Source organism: Eublepharis macularius, chromosome 14 (genome assembly GCF_028583425.1).
Source record: "Eublepharis macularius isolate TG4126 chromosome 14, MPM_Emac_v1.0, whole genome shotgun sequence".
Taxonomy (NCBI): Eukaryota; Metazoa; Chordata; class Lepidosauria; order Squamata; family Eublepharidae; genus Eublepharis; species Eublepharis macularius.
In genome coordinates, this window is record NC_072803.1 from 41,221,162 (window position 1) to 41,243,729 (window position 22,568).

The 22,568-nt window shown below is 44.9% G+C and overlaps 1 protein-coding gene across 5 annotated transcripts in view; it reads left to right on the forward strand.

Moving 5' to 3' along the window:
- DENND1A (DENN domain containing 1A) overlaps positions 1 to 22,568 on the forward strand; it is a 265,895-nt gene that overhangs the window by 234,188 nt on the left and 9,139 nt on the right. For 2 of the 5 annotated variants that reach the window (XM_054998222.1, XM_054998223.1), the window contains exons 19-20: positions 1,347 to 1,478; positions 16,811 to 16,899. In XM_054998222.1, the coding sequence (XP_054854197.1) occupies positions 1,347 to 1,478; positions 16,811 to 16,899 (221 nt within the window). Of the gene's footprint in view, positions 1 to 1,346; positions 1,479 to 10,522; positions 10,580 to 16,810; positions 16,900 to 20,805; positions 21,022 to 22,568 lie in introns of those variants that run through there. The other 3 variants (XM_054998226.1, XM_054998225.1, XM_054998224.1) reach the window with 3 other exon arrangements.

A 22,568-nucleotide genomic window follows, 5' to 3' on the forward strand; every position in this document is an offset into this window, starting at 1 on the left:
TATCTGCTAGTTTTGGATACTAGCTGGAAAGAATATGCCTTCTTTAAAATGTCTTTTTATCAAATTTGGCACCAAGAGAGGAGAACCGTTGTATCTTTGTGCGCTAAGCTGCCAGACTTCTGCAAATAATGAAAAGGTTATGCTCTCATAAGCAGAAGGAGTGCCCAGTCTATAAATTGCCCCTTTATGAGACAGAAGCTGATGTGTGTAGCCTGTAAAGGGGCCTCACCATCTCCAGCAGATCTGTTGTAGTCCATTCTAATCTAAAATGTGCAACAGAGGAAGAATCTAGATCCTAAGCAGGGTTGATGTCTTGTATGCCAGCATACCTGCCAATATTGTGTTATGCATTTTGTGCTGATCATAACTGTTTGCTAAGGTTGTATTCTGTATAAATCATCTGAGAGTGTGTAAACTGCTAATTTACAATGTACTGAGCCAGTGGGGCTGTCTGTTATCTATTGAAAGTATTTACTTTCACTTTTGTAGCAAGTGTCCTTGCAAGCAAGCTGCGGGCAGTGAGCAATGTATCTTTTCTCAGAGACTGCGATGATTTCATTCTGTACTCGGTCTAGCCTAAGCTAATCAGTTCCCATGTAACTCTTTGGGGTTTTCGTGCCAAAATGTCAACGAACCCAAAGGGCAAGAAGTTTACCTGTAATAGTAGTGCCCAGTTTTGAATAGTCACTTCTGCCAATTGCTACCTTTGTGTGAACACTCTGAACTGTGTGGATCTCTAATAAAGTTGCTTCAACTGGAACACCTGTGTGTTCACTGTGGGACCTAACTGCCAGGGACTGACAGTTGGCTTCACCTCACTCTCAAATGTTGGCGCTCGTGCAGGTGGTGGAGTTTCTGACTGAAGCTTTCAGGATGATTTAAGAGGCCCCCCTCAAGGAGGACCTCCCCTCCCCTCCACTAGGTGTCCAGGCTAACTTGCTCAAACTACCTTGAACTGCCTTGTCAGATGCATCTCCTTGTCTACTTTCCATGGAAAACACCCCCATTGCCTAACAGCCCAGCAGGTGAAGAGTACGAGCAAATGTACCTTTGCCTCTACCTTTGCCCTGTCATTTCAAAAGTGCAGCTCACCATATTGGCTTCCAGCTGCTGAAATTTAGAGAAGTGGACTTCCTATGTGTATTGATATTTAAATTGTGATAGAACAGAGCGTGTGTGCTGATGGTTTTTTTTTTTAATGAATGCTTGTTTTTCTGCCACTGTCAATGCTAACATCAAAAGTTGCTCAGTCAGACCTATCTGTCCTTGAAAATGCCTCTTTTCTGTCTCTGCCTCATAATCCAGACCATTCCTTGCCATACAGTTTGTTTTTTCCTACCATACAGGACATTGCTGAGAACGGCTGCTCTACAGTGCCAGAAGACTCACTTCCACGGGCAGCCCCTTCTCCATTGGCTGAGAAGAGAGTTCCTAAGCTGCGAGAGGACAGGAGACCAATCACGGTACATTTTGGGCAGGTATGGGGTGGAGTCATTTCTCTACATTGTCTCTCAGATAGTATTTTTGTGTCTTAGATGTGTGCAGTTAGCATTTTAAGTGTGTTTTTCAGTTGGGCCTACAAGGGTTTGGCTTGCTTTTTGCCTTTACTGTAGGCAGATGTGTCCATGACCCCCAGCTTTGTAGTGCTTCCTTGAAAACGAAGTGCTTGTGGGCCACATGTAAAGAAAAACACCGCAATGAAACAAGGGAAGAGCTTTGTGTATGTGAGGGCAGTGCTATGTACAAGACTGTTCTCCTTACATACCACCACAAGCCCACATAAGTTTGGGGGCATGTGCAGCAGTGTGGCTCTGTACAAAGCTGACTTGAGTAAGTGGCTTACTCCAAAGCTTCCACCGGCTCAGCCATGAAGCCTCCATGATGTGCGCATGTGTGCATAGTGCACCTTTTTGCTGTAAGGTAATTTTGAGGCTGTTTGCATTCCTGAATGCAGTTATATTTTCACCGCACTGGGAAGCAACCTGCCTCTGCCATTACAGGGAACAGCCACATTTGCCTTCCCTACAGCTACGCTGAAGATGTCTTCTGTTATCTGGCCCAATCATTAGTGTCAGCAGCGAACGCCTTATTATTATAAGCACTTTGGCACACTTTGAACAGCAAAAGCAATGAACTGCAGTTGGAAAATCAATTAATGGCTCTTTAATAGCATACTCCACATTTCCGTATTGACTCTGGTGCTCTGCAGGCAGGTGATTTTTATTACGGCTTTGGTGATATATTTGTGAAAATCAGCCTATATTAGAGAGGTTGATAATTTTTAAAACCTGTTCTTGTATACTACTGAAATGAACTTTCCAGTTGTGCTGCTGCTGTGTTGAGAGAGAGAGAGAAAGATGGCTCTCATGGTATCACTGGGTTTGTCAGTACTTAATTTAAATTTGGCCTTTAATATACATTATACAAACTAAGGGATTAGAAATGAGATCAGAATAGTAATTTATTGCTTCAAGTGCTCATGTGAAGTGGGTAGAGGAGTACTGAAAGAACACCAGTGGAGGAGGATTAATATTTAACGTTTTTGTTTGAGTAAATTTCCACCATTTGGGAAATCCATGTTGCTACATGGCCAAACACAGTCAGTCATTGGAGTATCCATGATGGCTGCTTTTGTCTACACCTCCATATCTCCCTCTTATTTTCAGAATAGAGTTTCAGTCTTTCCTAATGAAATACGATATTCATCCAGTCACTTATTCCAGCTCAGGTACTCTTAGGATGCAAGAACATTGTTTCCCACCCCCCACCCCCACACCACCACTTTTTCTCATTGACCATTATGGGTGTTAGACTGATCTCTTGACACTTGCTGTTTTAGTCTAACGAAAGTTAGTATCACTCTTTTCATTAATACTAGGCCATTTTCTGTCATTAAAACCGATAGCAAGACCAAGCAAAAGGACTCTGTTTTGTGCCTGGGACTCTTTCTATATGTATGTGAAGTGTAAAAGGTCTGCGTTACTACTGCTCAAAAAATCCTGGCAGTTTTAGCAGTTCCTCTCCCCCCACCCCCCTGCTCCCTTTTTTTGGGTTGTTGTCTTCAATGCCCATCACTTTGGGTTGAGTCGAGGGCTCCTTCAGAGGTCTGACTTGAAGGGGGGGAAGGGTAATTTTGTCACAGTGTTACAATTCTTAAGTTCCCCAACAAGTTTTAATTTGTGACAATGTCTGTCCTCAGCTTGAAGACAATCAAAATAAAAAGACTTTCACCACTTTCCTAGAAAGTGGTAGCATTTAGCAATGCAGACTGTGAGTTGTAACCCTTGTTTTGATTTTTTTAAACCACTATAAAGATGAAAAGAGAAATTTTCATGTCACTTTTGAATTTCATATGAGTAATTTCAAAAGTATAACATTGCAGTTGAAATAAAAGGTGTTTGCACACCCCCAGAATGAGAGAAGGATGAAAGAGGTCTGCTTCCCCGCCCTCCCCCCCCATCCCTGCTACTATAACTTGCTTTCTATGTGTGCTAGCATTACATCAGGGCACAGAGTGAAGGGAAGCAGGATTAGAAGAAAAAATGCATGCATGCCGATGAGGGTCAGGCCCCTGGATCAGTAATGCAGTTGGCTTGCTGTGGCTGCGGCAGCTCTGCAGCCCACCAGCCCCAGCAAGATGCCTTAATTGAGATGTGCTGTCAGAGTGACAAACACATTTGCATACAGTCTATTTATTTTCGGTGGAGAGGTCTGCCGGCTGCCGTCGGTTGAACATCCTTAATCAGCTCGCTGAAAGTGAGCTGGCAGCTCGCTCTCACTGTCCTATGCTGGGCGCTTTTCTTCATTAAGTGACAGATTAGCTGAAGGGGGGATGGGCTTGGGAGCCAACTGCAACATTTAATTTTAACTCGTTAGGGGTAGCATGACTATAGCTGGCCGCCAGTTGTATCTTTCCTTTACACTGCTAGTGTCAGCTATGAATTTATTGATGAAGTAGCAAAATCCAGGAAAAATTATCTGGGCAGCCTCACCAGGCACAAGGACTACTTCTTGCTCCACTCCAGTCTGAAATTTTGCCCTGGCTTCTCGGACTACCTGGGAAACTTTGCATCACAACCGCCTTGCCTCAGAAAAGTAGGATAAGCCGGGACAGAAGTAGCATTTGGAGAGGGGGGGAGAGAGAGAAGCTGTCTTGCTCCTGGACTTTTGCTGCTTTGTTCAGCTCTAGAGCGTCATTGCTTGGTCCCTTCGGGGCAAGCAGTGCTTCTTTGGGCGCCTTAATGGTGTGTGGGTGTGTCTTTGTTTCCTTCCCTGCATAAGGGCAACCTGCATCTTAATGCTTTGAAGCTTAATGTGGTTAGCTACATAATTTTCAGCAAGTTAATCAGTATGCTATAGATACTACTCATTCCTTGCTTGAGACCACTCCTTCCATTGTTTGTGTCTCTTGCATATACATGAACGGATAGCCCAGTGATGGAACGTTCAGCTGTAAACTGTGAGGGTTGAGGGGGCTAGTGGATGATATTTGAGATCTTGAGTTTTGACAAATGTCCGTGTTCTAAATTGATAGAAAGGACCTAGTATGCAAAATTCTGTTTGGTAATACATCTGAGTAATGCAAGAATTTTTAAATGGCCTGGTTATGGAAAGATTGATAGAAGCCTATGGATTTGTGAGCAGTACTTTGCCTTGAAGGGAACACAGATGTGAAGGAGAAGTCATCTTCACAGGCCAGTTTGCTCAAGCTCTTTGCAAACTCTGCCATCAGCCATGCTCAAAACCTCTCATCCTGGTGGATTATCGAGTTTCTGAAGCCTTAAACTGTATTCAAATCTTAAAGAAGTGTATGGAACAACCTTCTGAATTCTTGGTGGAATCATTGTCTTTCCAGGGATGAAGCTCTTTACTTAGTCAGGTGGTTGGCTTATGGAGGGAGAAAGCAAGGGAAATGTAGGCCCCACCTTCCACCTTAAAACACAGCCTCTTTGGAGGGGACAAACACAACACAGTTATGGGCAGGCAGACTTCTGTTGCTGTTGTAAGAAGATTAAATGCTGTTAGGAAGTCGAAGAGAAGAATAGGCCAGCTCCATTTGCAAAATGCAAAATTGGATCATTGAGGCTGCTTGCAAAGGGATGGAGGGGATTATCCTCAGGGTAAAGAAGAAGCTGTTAGCAATGGGGAAGCAAAATGCACTCAGCCTCACCATGTGACTTTCTTTACACCTGGGCACATTGGAAGAGAGAGATATTTTATGTTAAATTTAATGGGAATCACACCACAGCAAAGAAGACCTCAAGAGGATGAGAAGATACCTTCACATTTCCATAAAGGCATGAAGATTCTGTAATTAGGATTAGAAACAGTCAGACTCCTTGCTCCCAGCCCTTCCAGCCGGGAAAGGAACAGAGTCAGCCTTCCATCAGGCTTTGAGCTTTGCCCTCAACCTACATTTGTATCATCCTTTCTCCTCAAGCTTCACCTGCTTCTGAATCCATTGGTACACCATCATCCCCTGCCCTGGGCCAAAATCAGTCCCACTCTGTCATGTTTCTTTCCACGTTACACCAAATACCAGCCGTCTCAGTGACTAAAAGTTTGGTTTGCTCAAGCAAGAGCCCCTAGATCAGTTCCTGGCAGGGCACTTGGATGGGATCTTGGGCAGGAAAACTGGAGAGGACCACCAGGTAAGTGGAGTTGAAACTAGATGGGACATTGGCCTTTTAATTGCTTACTCGGAGCCTATGCTCCATGATGCAAGCCAACAACCTCGGACTATAACTATCAAGCAGCACTGCAGGCCTCTTGAAGGAGATGGAAATTGCTCTCCATCCTTAGACAGGTTCTTTTATGATTCCTAATTGAACTGAACAGCAGTGTGGCAAAGAGTATATTAACAAACCCAGTTGATAGACCAGCCTTTTCCCTAGCAGTGTGGGATTTTTTTAGACCATTGCTGCCTGAGTGTTGTGTTGAGTCCACTTGCATCATGTGTAGGAACTTTAGGTTACTCTGCCAGGCCTCCCAATTGCCAGCTTGAATCTCCATCCACCCCACCGCCCTGCAAGGACCTTGCCCAAGAATGATAAACTAGCCTTTCCTGGGACCCTTCATTTCTGTTACCCTGCTGCACCACGCTTGAGATGGACAGCCAATTTCCAAGTGCTCTGCTGTCTCTGGTAAGTTGGCTGTCCTGGTGGGTGGGATCTCAAATTGCTAAGCATACACGGTCCTAGTTTGCATAAAGAGATGCTGGCATCTTTCAGGAATGACAGTTGCTGCAATTAAAAAAAATAAGTTTTTCTTGCAGCTTAAAATATCTCTCCCTTCCCCCAATAATCAAGCATTAATAGCCATTGATTTTCATCTTGAACAGTCCAGTCTGCTTGGATTTTGTAGCTGTGAATTCTAGCATCAAGCCCAGATACTAGTTCTATGAGAAGCTGCAAGAATGACCAGTTGGAGGGGGAAGGGGAATAAGAAAGTTTTAAACCCTGGCCTGGCTTTTTGTCTTTTGCTTAATACGCAATTGGCGAATGTTCCATGTTTTAAATGAGAAATGTATGCAGCTGGCTCTCTGCTGACAATGTCCTTGAGGATTTGACAGTGAAATTTTCCAGCAGTTGCTCTTCGTTAGGATCCTGGTGGTGTCTAACAAGGCAGCCGAGCTGCTGGTACCTTCGACTCCTGTTTGTTCTCCGAGGGCTCGGGGGCTGCTGCAGTAAGCACATCGACCGGGGCTGATCATTACAAGGGCGTACGCCACCATGAATAAAAATGTCACACGCTCCCCCCGTCTCACAGCAGTACAAAATGTCAGCCCTGTCAAACACACATTGCAGGGAGCACTGAGCAGTCGGTACAAATTGGAAAGCCGAATATTCCCCCGGCTTTCTGATATTCTTCATTTGAAGCAGAAGAAAAACAGTTGTTAACCTATTAGCTGTGATTTTAAACTCTGCTGAAGCCAGCAATGGACAGGTTTCCTTTGTACGCAGAGTGAATGTATTCCTGTAGTGTCCCCGTTTTTTGGAGAAAACTACCTCCCCATTTTATATTTGGGGGGCCCACAAAGAAATATGTTCCTGGGTGCCAGTCCCTCTGTTGCTTTTCATCTGTGACACTTTTGGAAGCCTGGGAATACTTTTTTGAGCAATATTGCCCTCTGAAAACCTCGCCTTGCTTTTCCGTGCAAATGAATTGAGCTAATGATCCAGGTGACTGGGCAGGGAAGAGTCCCATTGCTCACAGCCTTGTGCACTAGAATAGGTTGGAGGCTTCCACTGTTATGGCCCAGATGGTATAAGATGACTCTGAAGCTGTCTCAAGTGCTTTCATCTGTCCCGTATCAGCAAGACTCAGTGGAGCAGGCTGGACCCAAGAAAGTGTGCCAAGCACTGAATCCTGATGTTATTTCTATGGACCACTAAAAGCCATGCTCAGCATTGGGGTCTTTAGCAGGCTTGCTAAAGCCCTATACCAAACATAGCTGGAGAGCCATGGGCTATAACATTGAAAATTAAAGTATAAATGAACTATGTGAACTCTGGTCTTTGTTTTCAATTGGACATTGTAAAGTAAGACTTCCACGTGGCATTCTTTGTTTTTTTGTCATCCCTGGCTATGAGACAGCTTTTAATTTCATATCAGTGGCCTTAGTCTTGGCCAAAAAGCCTCCAGTCTTCTGCGAGAAGACCATACAAATGCAATAGGTGGAGCTTGCAATGTTTCTGAAAGACGTTCAGGATTAGCCTTTGAGTTTCTAAAGGGACATTGGGAAACCGAAAGGGCAGGGGGATGTGGCTATCAAGAAACAACTTTGGTTGGTCTGCCTGTTGTGCCTCTTCCTGGAAAAGCAGGATTTGTCCATAGTTATCCTAGTTCTGATTACACCCAGGCTAGGTGACTGCATCATTCCCTTTGAAGACTCCGCAATTGTCTGGAATGCAGCAACAAGGATCTGCCTGGATAAAATGATCAGGAAAGCATCTTGCCGGTTCAGGAAGAAACTTTACTGGCTTTCGTTTTAATTTTCAGACAATTTAAAGTGCTGGTTCTTACCTGTAAAGCCGTAAGTGGCCTGAAACAGCACTATCTAATGACCCATGCTGACCATTAAGATCTTTAGCAGAGAACCTGTTGCGTGTGCTATCTACAGAGGTAAGGCTGGTGGTAGCCAGAGACTGGGCCTTTTATGTGGTGGTGTGTTAAAAATTCCCTTCCTGTATCTGCTTACCTGGCATCTGCAGTTTCGCGTCTTAGGGGCTGAATAAAAACATTTATTTTTCTCAAGCCTTTTGTGAGTGTTTTTTTTTCCTTTTCCAGCTGACATTGGAATACTGTTCATACTGCTGCATAGTTGCTTTAGTTTGTGTTTTTTGTTTTTGGCTCTTGATGTCAGCATTTTTTTTAAAAAAACAAAACTGGACTGTTGTGTTTACTATGTAAGCTGCCCTCAAATTGTTATGAGGCAGTGTAGAAATGTTTAAATTTAAAAATTTATGCTCTGCTTCCCTCCTCCAGTTAGTATTTAGTTTGCGGACGAGAGGGGGTATATGTGTGTGTGTTTTGCTGTGAAGGAGCATCTAGGAGGAGGGTCTCTTGATGGTAAACTGGGCTGAAGCAGCGCCCTCACATGTCCGGGTCAGTTGCACTAGGAAAACTGGTTCGAGACACTCCACCTTTGCCATTCCTATCAGGAGGTCAGTTGCCATGCTCTGCACTAGCGGACTCCTCCCTTTGAACACCCCCATGGCAAGCCCTCACAGAGTGCCTTATGGTAATCAAGACTCAAGAAGAATCTAGACTCAGTTCGTGAGTTGAAGGAAATGTCTACATTGCCTTCAGAAAAGGAATTCATGGTTAGAAAAGCAGTGAAGATGAATACGTTTTTAAATACTGTCTCCTTTCCTGGGCCTCCACCACAGGCCCGCAATTGTAATTTAGCTGCCTTCAGCAGCCTGGACATCCACAGCTTCGTCCCCATTCATCCTGCAGCTTAGGTAATTAAGCTGATATTCCAACACAGCTTCCCCTTCTGACCTTTTGGAAACAATGTGTTTTGCTGTCTCAACACATTAACTGCAAATCAGGTGTTGTTTTTATTAAATATAATCTTCATGTCCTATGAATATGCTTGGAGTGTGACACTGTGTGTACGCACTGTCTGCCCAGAACTTTAAAAAGCAAAGTTTGGCAAAGAATGAGTCTGGGCAGTGGGCGTGTATTAGCTTTGCCATTGCTCCTTTCCACTGGCTAGTTACCTTGCCCTGGCAGATAATCATGGGATATGATTGCAGTGTTTTAACATGTTATTTAAAAATGGAAAAATTAAACCAATATAACCATCAAAATGAGACAACTGAGCAAAACATCATCTTTGTTCCAGAAAGCAGAAAGTGTAAGTGTGAGTGTGGCTAGATACATCCCCTGTAGGGGTGTGCACCCCCAAAAGATTAGGATTTCCTAAATTTGGGTATTTAAACCACTTCAGTACACTTCGGAAAGCTTTGGGTAGAACAGCAGAAGCCACAGAACTTTTCTTGCTGTTTGCAAAAAGTGCTGCTTTCAAGCTTCCTGCTCTTTTTTATCTGATGGGAGGGGGAAGAAAGGGTTGTACAACCCCCTCCTCTTCCCCTCATTGTGTTGTACTACAACCACCTCCCCCACCTCCCATCAGGTAAAAAAGTGCGGGAAGCTTGAAAGTAGCACTTTTCTTGCCGTTTGCAAACAGCAAGAAAAGTGCTGTGGCTGCTGCTGCTCTACCCGAAGCTTTCCGAAGTGCTTTGGAAAGCTCCTCTTTGGTATCTCTGAATCGGTTCAGCAGCGCTGAGGCTGATTCGGAAATACCGAATCAATCCGAATTGGAAACCCGAAGTGCACACCCGTAATCCCCTGTATCCAGTCCTGATCCTTCTGTATATCCAGAGTGTTATGTTTGGCACCATCACAGCACCCAGGGAGTCTGAGGATTCCTTTTTGTAGAACTACAATGCTTCTTGCCCTCACAGAGAGAGGCTTGGGGGACTGTGCCTATCTTCATGATTAGTGGACCACCACCACAGCTATTTGTTGCTTTCACTCTTTATGGACATAGTGTTTTCTGTATCTTAGTGCTGAGATGTATTTTCCCCCAAAGTGTTTCCATTGCTGTAGGGCACAGAAGACTGTGGCATGGAAACACAACAGTGGTCTTTCTGCTCCCCTAAGGAGAAATAGAAGCAGGTTCTTCTCACCATTCTTGAATGACATACCTGATGCCAGTAGTGTGCACATTAATATTGGTAGGGCGGGGGAGGACAGAGAATACACTTTACTTTAAGGGTGTGATCTGGCCAGAAAGTTACTGAGATGTCATGTATAGCAGAACAGAGGCCAATCCCTATCCCCACATCCTCTCCCAGTGCTGTTGTATTCATCACCTGCAAGATGTTTCTGTCACAAAAGTGGCAGGCAGGTCTAAGGCACTGATCGGAAATGATTCCTCTGAACTAAATGTATGTGGAGATGACAGATCCATAATGTGATGATGACTAAAGTCTCCAATTTGATGCCACAGCCTAGTGTTCGTCCTGCAAGACCGCCTCCTCCCAAGATCCATCGCTCATCCAGGCCTGTGAGTAGCTGGATATTCTGCCTCTGCTGTGTTTTTTAACCCTACGTGCTCCGTAGTCTTACTAAATCATGCTAGGTGGGACTTGCCAACTTTGCATCCAGTCCAACAGGCGCTCCTCTTCTTGGTGCCTTTCTTTGGTGGTGCTCAGCTCCAAGACCCGCCCTTAGCTCTGCTGGTCTTCATCAAGGTCTTCTGCTACCACCACTCTTCTTATTCTTGGGATGTCTTTCCTTCATTCTCAGGGGGATTCCCTTATTCTGGTATCCTTCAGGTTCAATGTACGGTTTTAGCTGAGGAGCTTGCAAAGATGTGAGCTGACCTGTGAAAACAGATGCTGCATCTTAAATTAGTAGTAGTAAGTAATAATAATAACACCCACCCCAAGATGCTGACAAGAGATGCAGTCTTCATGAAAGAAATGGTGCCTCAGTCACAACGGGGCTGACACTTGCTATGTTCACTAGGGTCCATGTCCTTAAAGCCTGGACCCTTTCTACAAAAGAATAAAATGTTGACACAACAGGATAGAAACATCTGAACAGGCTGGTTCAAGGAGCAAAAATCCACAACATGTGCTCCAAAACTTTTGATTTAAACCTCAGCCTTACTTATGGTTAGAGGGAGAGGTTATAACACCCAACAGCAGAGCAAGCTGTTCAACCTTTTCTTTCTCTACGCTGCCCTTCCCACAGATGCTAGACAAGGGCAAGGTGGGCTGAGGGGAAGCAGGAGAATGCTGAGGCTGGCAGAGGTCACTTGGGGCCTGGGGCAGAAATCCAGCTGGCCCTCTTCTCCTCTCTCCATCTGCACAGAGGTTCTCCCACTGGAAGTTAACCTAGAACAGAATATTGCCCTTATGTAGCTTTTGTTCATGTCACCAAGGCTGGCACAGGAGCAGTTCCTCAGATCCGCTGCCTTTCCGTGCCTTTTGTTAAGGCCAAAGCCCTCAGCAGGATTGTGCCTTTTGTCTCTTCTTTCTTTGATCCACAACTGTGGAGCACATAAACAGCAGCCAGAAAATTATGAAGTCCCTTGTAGACCTCGCTTTGTGCACATGATATCTGCTTACCTTCTGTACTGCATGATCTCTTGCATTCTGAACACACAAGAGAATGGAAATGTCATTGGAGCCACCCAATGAAAACTGGATCACTTCTCTCTATCTGTAATCAGAAAGTAGTTAAAGACAAATACCTTTTCAAACAACAACGGATGATGTTGCACAATCCCAGTCAGTGCAGAATCAGCACAAGCTCAAACTATGTCCCCTCTTCGTTTTCTCTTCTGCTTTGCTTGCTGTCTTTACCAGATGCCTGTAAAGATGCAGATGGGATTACTTGTGCGACACTAACAGCTCCTGGCCCAAACAAGTTGGTCGGTGTCAGTCCATGCTTGATGGCTCTTCCTCTGGGTTTGGGGATTTTTGCACTGGCTGCCCTGATTTTACTAGAGGATGCTGCTTTCTTTAATCCAGTTTCTTATATGAAAGTGAGATCAAAGTGTCTTGCTAAAACTAATGGAGTCCCTCTTCTGCTTTAGACTTCTCTTGTTTGTTGTCTGGGTGTGCTATTTGCTCGTAACTTCCAGCGCATGAGATTGAGTGAGAGAGCATGTCTTAACAGTGGGGGGTTTAGTTGGGCAAGTAATTGTTATGGATTTATGCACTGATAATTTCCCTTCCCACATGTGTCAAAGGTGGTGCTGATTGCTTCTGGATCTGTTGTTCAGAGCTCTTGACGTTGGATACTCTAGAGGATTGGTTGAGATTCATTACCCAGGAAACAAATTTCCTCTGTTTTTTTTTTCTGTGTGTAGCCAAAAGCTTTGGGTCACTTGCTTCTTCTGGTAGAGGTGTAAGGCTCCCTAGAGAGATTTCTGCAGGCAAAACGTTACTGAGCAATCTTGTTTCAAGTCTGACTTGTTCTTAAGTGTCAAAGACCATCTCTCACGGTTTGTTTAGATCTTCACTACTGTGCATGAGTAGTCCTCAGCAAGGCCTGCTCATGCAAATGTTTTTTCTGCCCAAAAAGATGTGGAGAAAATGTTAACAAGAAAAGGCACTTTCATAGTTGATTGCTATCCTGGAAGGCCAGCTTTCATCAAGGGATGCAGGACAGTCATTTTCTGCACAGTGGAGATAGGGCATTCCTGCGAGGCATTCCGGTTTATCAAAATTGGTTGCATAAGTTAAGTTCAAAGGAAATACGTTGGTCTTGCCCAACTGCTCTTGGGAGCCATGTAGGTGGTATGGTTCTCTGCAGCCTAAAGCCAAAGTCACCCATGCCTCCTAAAGTGCAGGAAGATTAGGATGTAACCTTGATCTGTATTCTTGCATTTCCCATTTGTCAATTTGGACACAGTACAAGAACACTGGATGTCCTGTTTTTTTAACATGCCCCCTAACAGTGAGAGAGGGCTGAAGACCACTTGAAGTGGACTGTGTGAATTTCTCCAGAGCCTCTTAATCACTTGGGAGTGGTGAGATGGGAACAAAACTTTAATTTGGAACCCAGATCTCTTTCAAGCTGCAGTGCGCTTGAGCCTATGCTCCAAAATATTGCTATGCATCATTTGCAGAAGCTCCCTGCAGTTGTGCAGATTTAAAAATCCAGTTGTACTATCCTGCCTTGCCCCCCAGTGAGGAATGTACATTCAACACACTTGAGGGTTTCCACTCTTTTAATAAATCCCTTTAAGTATCTTTGATTCTCTACTCCTTTTTTTAAAAAATCCTATGGGCAGTTTAAAGGACAAAGCTCTGCAGCTTGGCTTTGGAGCTGGACTTGCTGCTATCCCAACCCGCGGTTTCCCAAATGCAGAGGCTGGGGCAGGGTTAGGGTTCGATGGAATGTGCTCCTTTTCCTCCCTGCTCTTGCCTTATAGCATATTACAGCAGGGAAGAGCTCAGGAAGTTTCGACAGCCCAGAACGCCTCAGTCTATAGATGCTGATGACAGGCCAGTTGGCCATCTCTCTCTCGCTTCAGCCCCGGCCAGTGGCATCTTCAGCCCTGATGTTTTGCTGGCAGTCCTTTAGATTTTTTTAAAAAAATAGCTGCTTTACGCTTTGGATGCCATTTCCTTTGACATGGGAGAACAAAAACCCTGTAATAACACTTCTGCCCATTTTTCAAGGAAAGCAGATCCCACCTATGCCACAAGGTTAAGCAGTGTCCCCAGTTAGGCAGGTATGCCTGTTAACTGCCCATTCAGGCCTTGTAAGTCTGGCATTTGCCCTCCTGGTTGAGCAGCGCACACGGTGCGTTTACATTCACGGTGCATTTAACCCTCCTTTTCTGGTAGCCTCTGAAATCCAGCTGGGATTTGGCCTCTTTCCCAACCCCAACCCCCTTCCCCAGCCGTCCTGTCAGAGTCTGGCACAAAATCCTCTTTAGCATCTCTCCCCCGATGCTGTGCAGTTGCTGTCTCTGGTGGGGCCAGGCTGCATTCCCTGCCCCGAGAGGGCCGCCCCAAAGGTGAAAGTGTTCGCAGCACAGTGACAAGCCAGCTTTAGGCTTAATTAAACAGTTTTCCTTCTCTCTCTCTCTCTCTCTCTCTCTCTCTCTCTCTCTCTCTCTCTCTCTCTCTCTCTCTCTCTCCCCCCCCCTCTTGCCTTTCCCTCTCTCTGTGTTTTATCATCCCTAATGAAGCAGTCTCCTCCATCGATCCTGCTGATTTGCCAAGCCATTCCTTTTGTTTGCTGGCGCTGAGCCATGCAGCCGCTCTCTGACAGCTCAGCTCCTCTAATTAGCTCTGTTGTTCTTTTTCCCCATGTTTCACCGCCTTGCAAGTTCACTCGAAGTTGCCGCAAACTTAATCCTTCTATTCCTGCCATAAATTCGCCGCCCTTAAGCCGTCTTGATTGCAGAAGAAGAATCAGCCTTGTGTGCAAAAGAGTCTCATGGGCCTCTAGCATCTGACCTCCTTTCTTCCTAGGGGGCTAGTGGCATTCAATTTCACAGGGGACCCCAGGCCACCCCCTGCCCCCCCATTTCTGCTTCATTCATGCCATTGCCTTCGTGGATGATTATTCCATGATAACCTGCGTGTCAATGGTGGAGTTTCCTGCTTTATGAACCAGGCCCTTCGGGTTGAGCAAGCAGGTTCACCAGGGCCCTCAGCTGAAAACCTCAGGCAACCAGTTTTACAGTCGAGAATGCCCCTCCTCCAGTTCAGAGGCAAAACTCGTGCTGTGAAAATCCTTTTTGCCTCTTGAAAACCTGCAGCTCATTGTTGGAGTTGGGGTGAGCTTGAAGACACACTTGCCGTCTTGCATGTTCAGAGGACAATGAACCAGGAGAGCTTATGGTATGCGCTTCCTTTTACAAAAGTCTTGGTGCTTGATGGCTTTTCTTAGGTTAAATGTACAGAGTGGCTTTTATACGGAACGCTAGCCACACAAAGTGCGAGATTTCTTGTAACTTTTCATATGAGTCCCACCGCATTGTTGCCACGGTAGCTACTCCTGGAAGCCTGTAATGCATTTGCCAGTAGCTTGATTATACCCATCCACATATGCTGTTTGTTTTATTAATATATTTATGTACTGGTATATTTATGTCTGCTTATTTTTAAAACAGTTACCGAAGCACCTGACATCATATAATTAAACAATAAAAATGTACAACCAAATCATTCCATGTTTAGATTAAAGCTAGTTAAAAACTACCGCAATCACAACTACTTAAAAAGGGGGAAAGATTGCTGAGGGTGTAGGGATAGCTGTGATTCCCCACCCACCCACACACTTTGTTCAATAGACTGTCATATTCTCGGTGCTGAAGTGAAGACCTGAAGTCCTCAGAGTCTCATGGAAACAGGGCATTCATTCAAGGCCAGGGGCTCCCTGCAGCAGAGAGCCGTCAATGAGAGAGAGCCTTTGACAAATTCATATTGCTTAGATTTAGGGCGGGCTTACACTGAGGACCAACTGCCAAGGAGGTTCTCTTAGAGACTGACAGGAGCCATCTTCATAGCAACCTATCCATGAGTATGGTTTTTATCCTGCCAGTCTTTGTGGAGAGGGGGTGTCTGGGTTTTATTCTATTGGTTTCAAAGGGCAGTGTTTTAATTGTAAGCCTCCTTGAGTCACAAGGAAAGGAGAGATATAAATAATCTTATTTATATGTAAATATGTCATCTTACTGACCAAGGTGGTTTGGTTAAGGTTGCTTCTCTGAGTGGTGCATATTGCCTCTGTTACATTTCTGCTTCTCTTGTTTGTTGCACTAAATGACATGCAGCATCTCCAGGTTGTGGGATGTTGCTTCCGACAAGTTGGATTGAAAATTGCTTTCCAAAATGTCACTGAACTACTGAAAATTTTATATTTTATTGAAAGGACTTGAATACAACACGCAAGTCTAGCTCTGGAACACTAATGGGAACATAACCCCAACAATCCATCCCATTAAACAGATGAAAGACACACAGTCTTCAGTGGCACCCAGTCCATTAATATATCATTCTCTGTAATCCATTGGCTTTTCTGTTGTGATTCATTCTACAGGATGTCTCCAGGATGCCACAATCATGTTAATCCTGTAAAAATAAAATTAAAACAAGGCTACTGGTTTACTTGGAAGTAAGCTAGCATCCATAAAAGCAACAGCATGCTTTTGTTTAGAATAGGATTTGGGCTTAGTATCAGCAGCTATGTAGCAGGGAGACAGTTGGGTACTTGTCCATTATAGTTTTCCCTTGTAATACATATCATCTTCCTGCCAGGCTAGAAATTGTGGTGGCGAAGCAGACGAGCCCTGTCTCCATCTTTACCCAGCTGGGCACCTAACATTCCAGTGGTGGCTCTTAGAAATTTGAAATATTTTTTTCTAGCCTTGTCTTTATGCACCTATTCTGACTTTGCTGCAGCTTAACCATGAGGGGTTCATGCCCCAAATTTCACAACCTTTAACTACTGCCTGCTGTGTCTTCTTTCTGCGTGACAAGTGCATGTGGCAAATCAAGCACCCTCACCTTGATCTATATCAGAATCATACCAAAGAGAGATGTGCTGGCCTATGAATTCATTGCTTTCAGAGCAAATCGCTTTCGTCTGTATTTGGTGCTCCGTTGGATCAGGCGTTTTGCTGCTAGGTTGGCTTTAACAAAGGACTTTTTTCAAAATGCAGGCTGAGTCAAAGCTGGTGAGGGGCTGATTTTAGCAGAGCTGTTGTGCATGGTATGGCTGCTTAAGCAGATTTGCTAAAATGCCTCCACTTCTCATCAAATAGGTTCGACCACCCAGACCCCATGTCGTCAGGAGGCCAAAGAGCAACATTGCTGTTGATAGCCGAAGGACCTCTGTCTCCAGCCCAGAGCAGTGAGTATCCATGCCTCTGGATTCCTCCCTTTATAAATGTGCCAATGGGACTGGGACGAGAAGAGTAAAGTCTGGACAGGAGCAAAGGATCCCTTGTGTCTTTGGAGGCAATAAAGCTTGAACTGTTTGAAAATGTCAACTCCTAATGCTGGTACTATAGAGCATGTGAAGATTAAACTCAAAGGTCTTGAACACTGAGAAATACATTTTGATGAGAGGTGAGTAGGAGGTATTCTCCTTGAATGTTTAACTTTACTGATTAACTAGGGAAGTATTTTTGAACAGCCACCTGCCTCTGAATGTAGAGCCTCCTGTTAGTGGAACGTGATTGCCCTCTTGTGGAAGAGGCCGGGAGACATCCCTGCAGACAGCCAACCTTCTTACTCTAATCTAAGCACAACACCTGAACTTGCTAGGTTGGAACTCTGAAAGTGAATTCAAGCAACTGCGGGGAGCTCCACTATTCAAAGAGAGGGCAGCAGCATATTTTTTAAAAAACATGGAAATGTGTCCACTTGTGACAAACATATGTCGTCTTTTTTTTCCCCTATTGCTTTTACTATTTTTGCGCTTAAGATATTTTATCTTCCCTTCTGGAAGATGTACACAGGAGGAATTTAACAGAGAAGCAACAAAGATTGGGGTGCAGAGCCACTGTTCCTCCATCACATCATCTCCAGAAAGGAGTCAATTTAAACATCCAGGAGGTGATGTCATGGGCTTACAGATTTAATGCCATCCAGTTGGCTGTTGCTACTCAAGTATATTAATTGCCCAGTTCCTGAGAAAATCTAGACTGTCCTTGGTGGAAAATTTCTCACTGGGGGGCAGGGAGCTGTACTAATGTTACATAGTTATGTTCAAGCTCAAGATCTAAATGCTTTCCACACCCTACTAGTAATTTATGAGTGATTCCCAGAGTCTCATCCTGACAGTTAGAAAGGGGGTGGGAAATCAAGTCCAAGCCATTCTTTCTAGGAACGATGGCAATCAGCCAGTGATTTCTCAGCTGCAAGTGCCACACTGGGGCTGCCATCCTTGCTGTCTCAAATGACTGTGAAGCCTGCGGGAGCCCTTTTCCTCTCTTTGCCTCCCCACCCCCAACCTTGTGAAATGTGGAAAATGGCTACCAGCCAGTTTGTGTTAAAGCAAGCAAAGTGGCTCAGGGGAGTGCAGCACCAAACATGAGTCCTTCCCACAGGTCCTGCTTCCCTGGAGACCTAACAGCATTTGTCACCCCATACCCTTGGGGAGAAGCTCTCTTTGGGATAGAGGAAGGGGGTTGGGGAGGTCGTACATATTTTGCTATTATTTTCACAGTTTATGGCAGCCAGTGAAACAAATAAAACATTAACACGCACCCACCTCCCCAAAAGTGATAAAAATAACTAATGGAAATGTTCAAAAACTACAGTGCAGCCATATTGCCTAGCAGCCGCAAAACATCTTAGCAACAAAGGAGTTTAACCTTTTAGTTAAAATTGAACTTACTACACCAAGGTTTGCATCTATAGGTAAGCTAAGAATTCCCTTGAATATCAGGCAGATATTGATAGCCTGTGTGGCATGGCATAGTGATTAGAGTATTGGAATAGGATCTGGGAGACCCAGGTTCAAATCCCGTCTCTTCCATGGAAGATCACAGGGTGACTTTGGGCCAGTCATACGCTCTCAGCCAAACCTACCTCATAGGGTTGTTGTTAGGATAAAATAGAAAAGAGGAGAGCAATGTGAGCCAGTTTGGGTCCCCATTGGGGAGAAAGGTGGGGTATAATTTCCATTACGTCCCCTGCAGGGTGTTGCGCTCTGCAGACAAGCAACTCCTGGTGGTCCCCAGCCCCAAGGACATCCGTCTGGCCTCCACCAGGGCCAGGGCTTTTTCTGCCCTGGCCCCAGCCTGGTGGAACGCTCTTCTGCTGGAGATCCGGGCCCTGCGGGACCTGTTACAGTTTCGCAGGGCCTGTAAAACAGAGATCTTCTGCCGAGCCTTTGGCTGAGTGCCAGCAGGTGTCCTTCTTCCATCTAAGACCACCACTTCTTCCGGGGCTGCCCTTAGCCATCTGCTATGCCCATATACGGACTCCCAATATTTGTTTAAATAGCCTGCTCCTAGACTATTTTAATGACTTATTAAAAATTATTATTGATGTTATGTTTTTGTGACTTTTAATGTATTTTTGAATGTTGTTAGCCACCCTGAGCCCATCTGTGGGGAGGGCAGGGTATAAATAAAATAAAATAAATAAATAAATATCAAGGTTCATGATATTGTGAGGGGTTCTCGCATACTGGGAGGGCTACTTCCAGGTATGCAGAAAAGTATTAATTTCCAAATTCAAGAAAAAATTGAGAACATAAAAAAGAGGGAAAGAGGGCTGTGGAGGCAATTGGCCCACTCAAGTCCTGTGGTGTTCACATTAATCAAAAGAAAGATATTTAGGAGGAGGGAAATTTCCTGTGGTTTATTCAAACCTCGCAATTCCTCAAAGCCTCTAACACTGACGCCTATTTGATTTCCTCTTTAATTTCTTTTGTGGAGGGAGGCTGAAATGGTCCCCTAGTGAAGGCAGGATCCCCCATTTTCCTGATGAAGGTCTCCCCTGGTTATCTACCAAAGGAAAATGGCAGAACATTAGCACACCCAATAGCGCCTCACTTCAGTCCCAAGAGTGATGGTAAACGAAATGTGATTTACTCAGATGCTGATTGGTCACTTGGGCATCATGATGCCAGTTTGATTTCTCTTCAGAAAGGCACTGAGTGGCCATCTTTCTTCATCTTCACATTTAGCATTCCTAAAAACTAGCCTTATGAGTTGGACTATGAATTCTCCATTTCCTGCACTGTAGAGGAGATCCGCAAGTAGTTCATGTGTGAAGACCTTTTTGAGCACGGAGACAAATAGCTGATTCTCTTATTCTCTCCAGTATTTTTGTCAGCATTCTAGAGGGAAGAGAATTAGGCCTATCCAAATACTGGCATTTATCAGTGCTAAAATCACTCCCATGACTGTGGCATGTATCTTTGCCTTATGTTATAGAGAAATATGAGGAGATAGTTATCAACAGCAAAAAAAAAAAAAAGGAGAGAGCCAAACTACAGCATTTGTAGATATCTCCTGCATATGATGATGATATTTGGACTTAGCACAGTTAGGGAACGGACAGACCCTGGTATTGAATTCCCATAGACCCTCATTAATATACACATTGTGCCAAAAGTGTCCACAGAATTGTAGGCAGAGGGCTGGAAACTCCCTTGGAAACTAGCTGTGCTGCCCTAGAGGCAGAGACTGCCAACCGCTGTTAGCACACTTGCTCTAGAAGAGTGGGCGGGAGCACCCACTGTGGTCTTTCTGCAGATAGCTTCACAAGCTTTGGCCCCCGTTGAGTTCCCCTTCCTGGCAATGCTGTGGCACTTTTCTACATCTCTCCATCTCGAAAGAATGTCCATCCATCTTAATTTACCAGTTTGTTTGTTTTTCTCAGCTCATTTTTTCTCATTTTTTTCTTCTGGGGGTTTGGGGGGTACCTTCTTCCACAATGTAACTGGTCCCTTTTTGTATTATTTCAAAGCAAGGGCCAACCTGTTGTGTGTATTTTGTAACCTTTTCTTGGGGTGGGATTTGATGTTCTCAGTGACGCAACTAGATCGCCCCCCCCCCCACACGCATGCACACACAAGGAAGAATAAAGTACTTTGACTTACTAATCAGAAGGCACCTTCTGTGCCCTGCACATGCTTTCTGCCTGTGTCCTGGATGATGAGGGGGGTGGGGAGAGAATTCAATTCTGGAGGAGGAGGAGGAGGATGCCGATGATGTCGTCATCCTGGGGCAGAGAGGAGTGTCCTTTTTGCTGTTCCATGGCCTCATGGGCTAAGTAATGGGAATCTGTTTTTTCTCAGAAGAACGCCGGGAGCCTGCTTGTGTCAGGCAGCTGGTGCTCACAGGAACCAGGATGTCTGAAACAGGACTGTCGTGTTGTGAAAGGAGGGCCAGCTCATCCAGCCCTTTGTCCAAAGGGCAGCCGGAGGGATCTCTGCAGTTTGCTAAAGCTTCACTTGGAATAAATGAGCTGCTTTCCTGTCGGGAGAACGATCCCTGACAATAGAATTCCCATCATTAATGCCCAGACCCACTGTTCAGGCACCCCCTCCCCCCCTTTTTTTTTTGCCTTTTCCTTTATCTGTCTTAAGTACATTTAGGTGTCAATTAAATTTGAAATATCTACATTTGTCAGCACTTGGTTTTTGGCCAGCGTGATGTGCTGCTGATTTGTCCAAGCAGCCTGACACATGGGGGGGGAGCCCCCGAAATGCAGATTGTCCTCATTAAAACCAAAGCGCCAACTCTCCTAATGGTAGGCAGAGCCATGGAGCGCATCCGCGGCTTTATTGCACCGTGTTTCTGACATGATATTTAAAAAGGAACAGCCATGGCTGTCAGTACTGTCATATGCTGGCACTAACCAGAGACATGTTAAACTAAACATTAGAAGGAGATCAGCAAGCCATCTGCATGGGAACGCAGCAAAAAGATTAGGGAGGCAGGAGCTGGAGCACTCATGTAGAGACGCAGAGGACTGGCGCTGTGACGGACAGGTCCCTTTTCTCCCTACAAAGTCTCCACCGCCACTTGCTCGTAGCTGGCTTGCTGCGACCCGCCTTTCCAAAGACAGCTCTTTGTGCATGAAATGCGAGCGAGTGGTGGGTGGCAGCGGCAGGAAAGTTGCCGAAGTGGGTTAATGAGAGAATGGGCTTGCCTGGCTCATGCTGGATTCTACTGCCTCAAGCAAATAATAAAAAAGTACCTGTGGACATTTTCAAGCATTTGGTTTCCTTTGGCTTTTAACCAAAATCTCATTTGGTACCAAAATATAAATAGGCCAGTGATGAAATCTCACCTTGTCACAAGAGGTAGCTATTTGGCAGCATTTCAATAGATCAACCTTATTCAAGGGAAATCAGACAGTTTTTGTGGGCATGATTTTGAGATGATCAGCTCATGGTTCAGAGAAACATAGAGCTCAAAAAATATGCAGGGAATACACATCCAGCTTCAAGCAAGGGGTCTGGTAGCACCCAAGCAATCCCTGGAGGACTTTTTTTTTGTTGAGTTCATCAGTTGTTCTAAGGACCAGATGGCCAAAAGTAGAGTCTTAGAATATAAGGAGCTCTGGGAACTGTAGCATCGCGAGGGGTAGTGAAAATTTTGTTGCTTCTGTTCCTCACATCTACAGTTCCCAGGTATCTTCGAGAGAGGCCTGTAAGAGTTGAGCCCAGAACCATGCCTCTGTTTTATTTTCAATGCTTGTGGAATAGGTGAATACATCTGAATGAGAAGCTGCCTCTGACCATGTCCACAATGACTACCCAAACCCAGCCCGACGTCCGAGATTGGGAGGGTAGTGGAAAACTTTTCCTCCTTGGCGGCTTCATGTGCTTGGAAAAGTGCCACTGTGGGTCTAGGCATTTTAGCCTCTGCATACTGCTCCTATTAAATCTTGCCAAAATGTGGCTGTGTGTTCTTAGCATGCTATGGTTTTTGCAGAAATTGAAACGGTGGAATCACAGAGGGGGGTAGTGCCATGACTTCAAGAAAAGGTTGCACAGGAAGAGTCCCTGGGCAGATCAATCTCTGTACGAACAATTCTGGAAATTTCTTACAT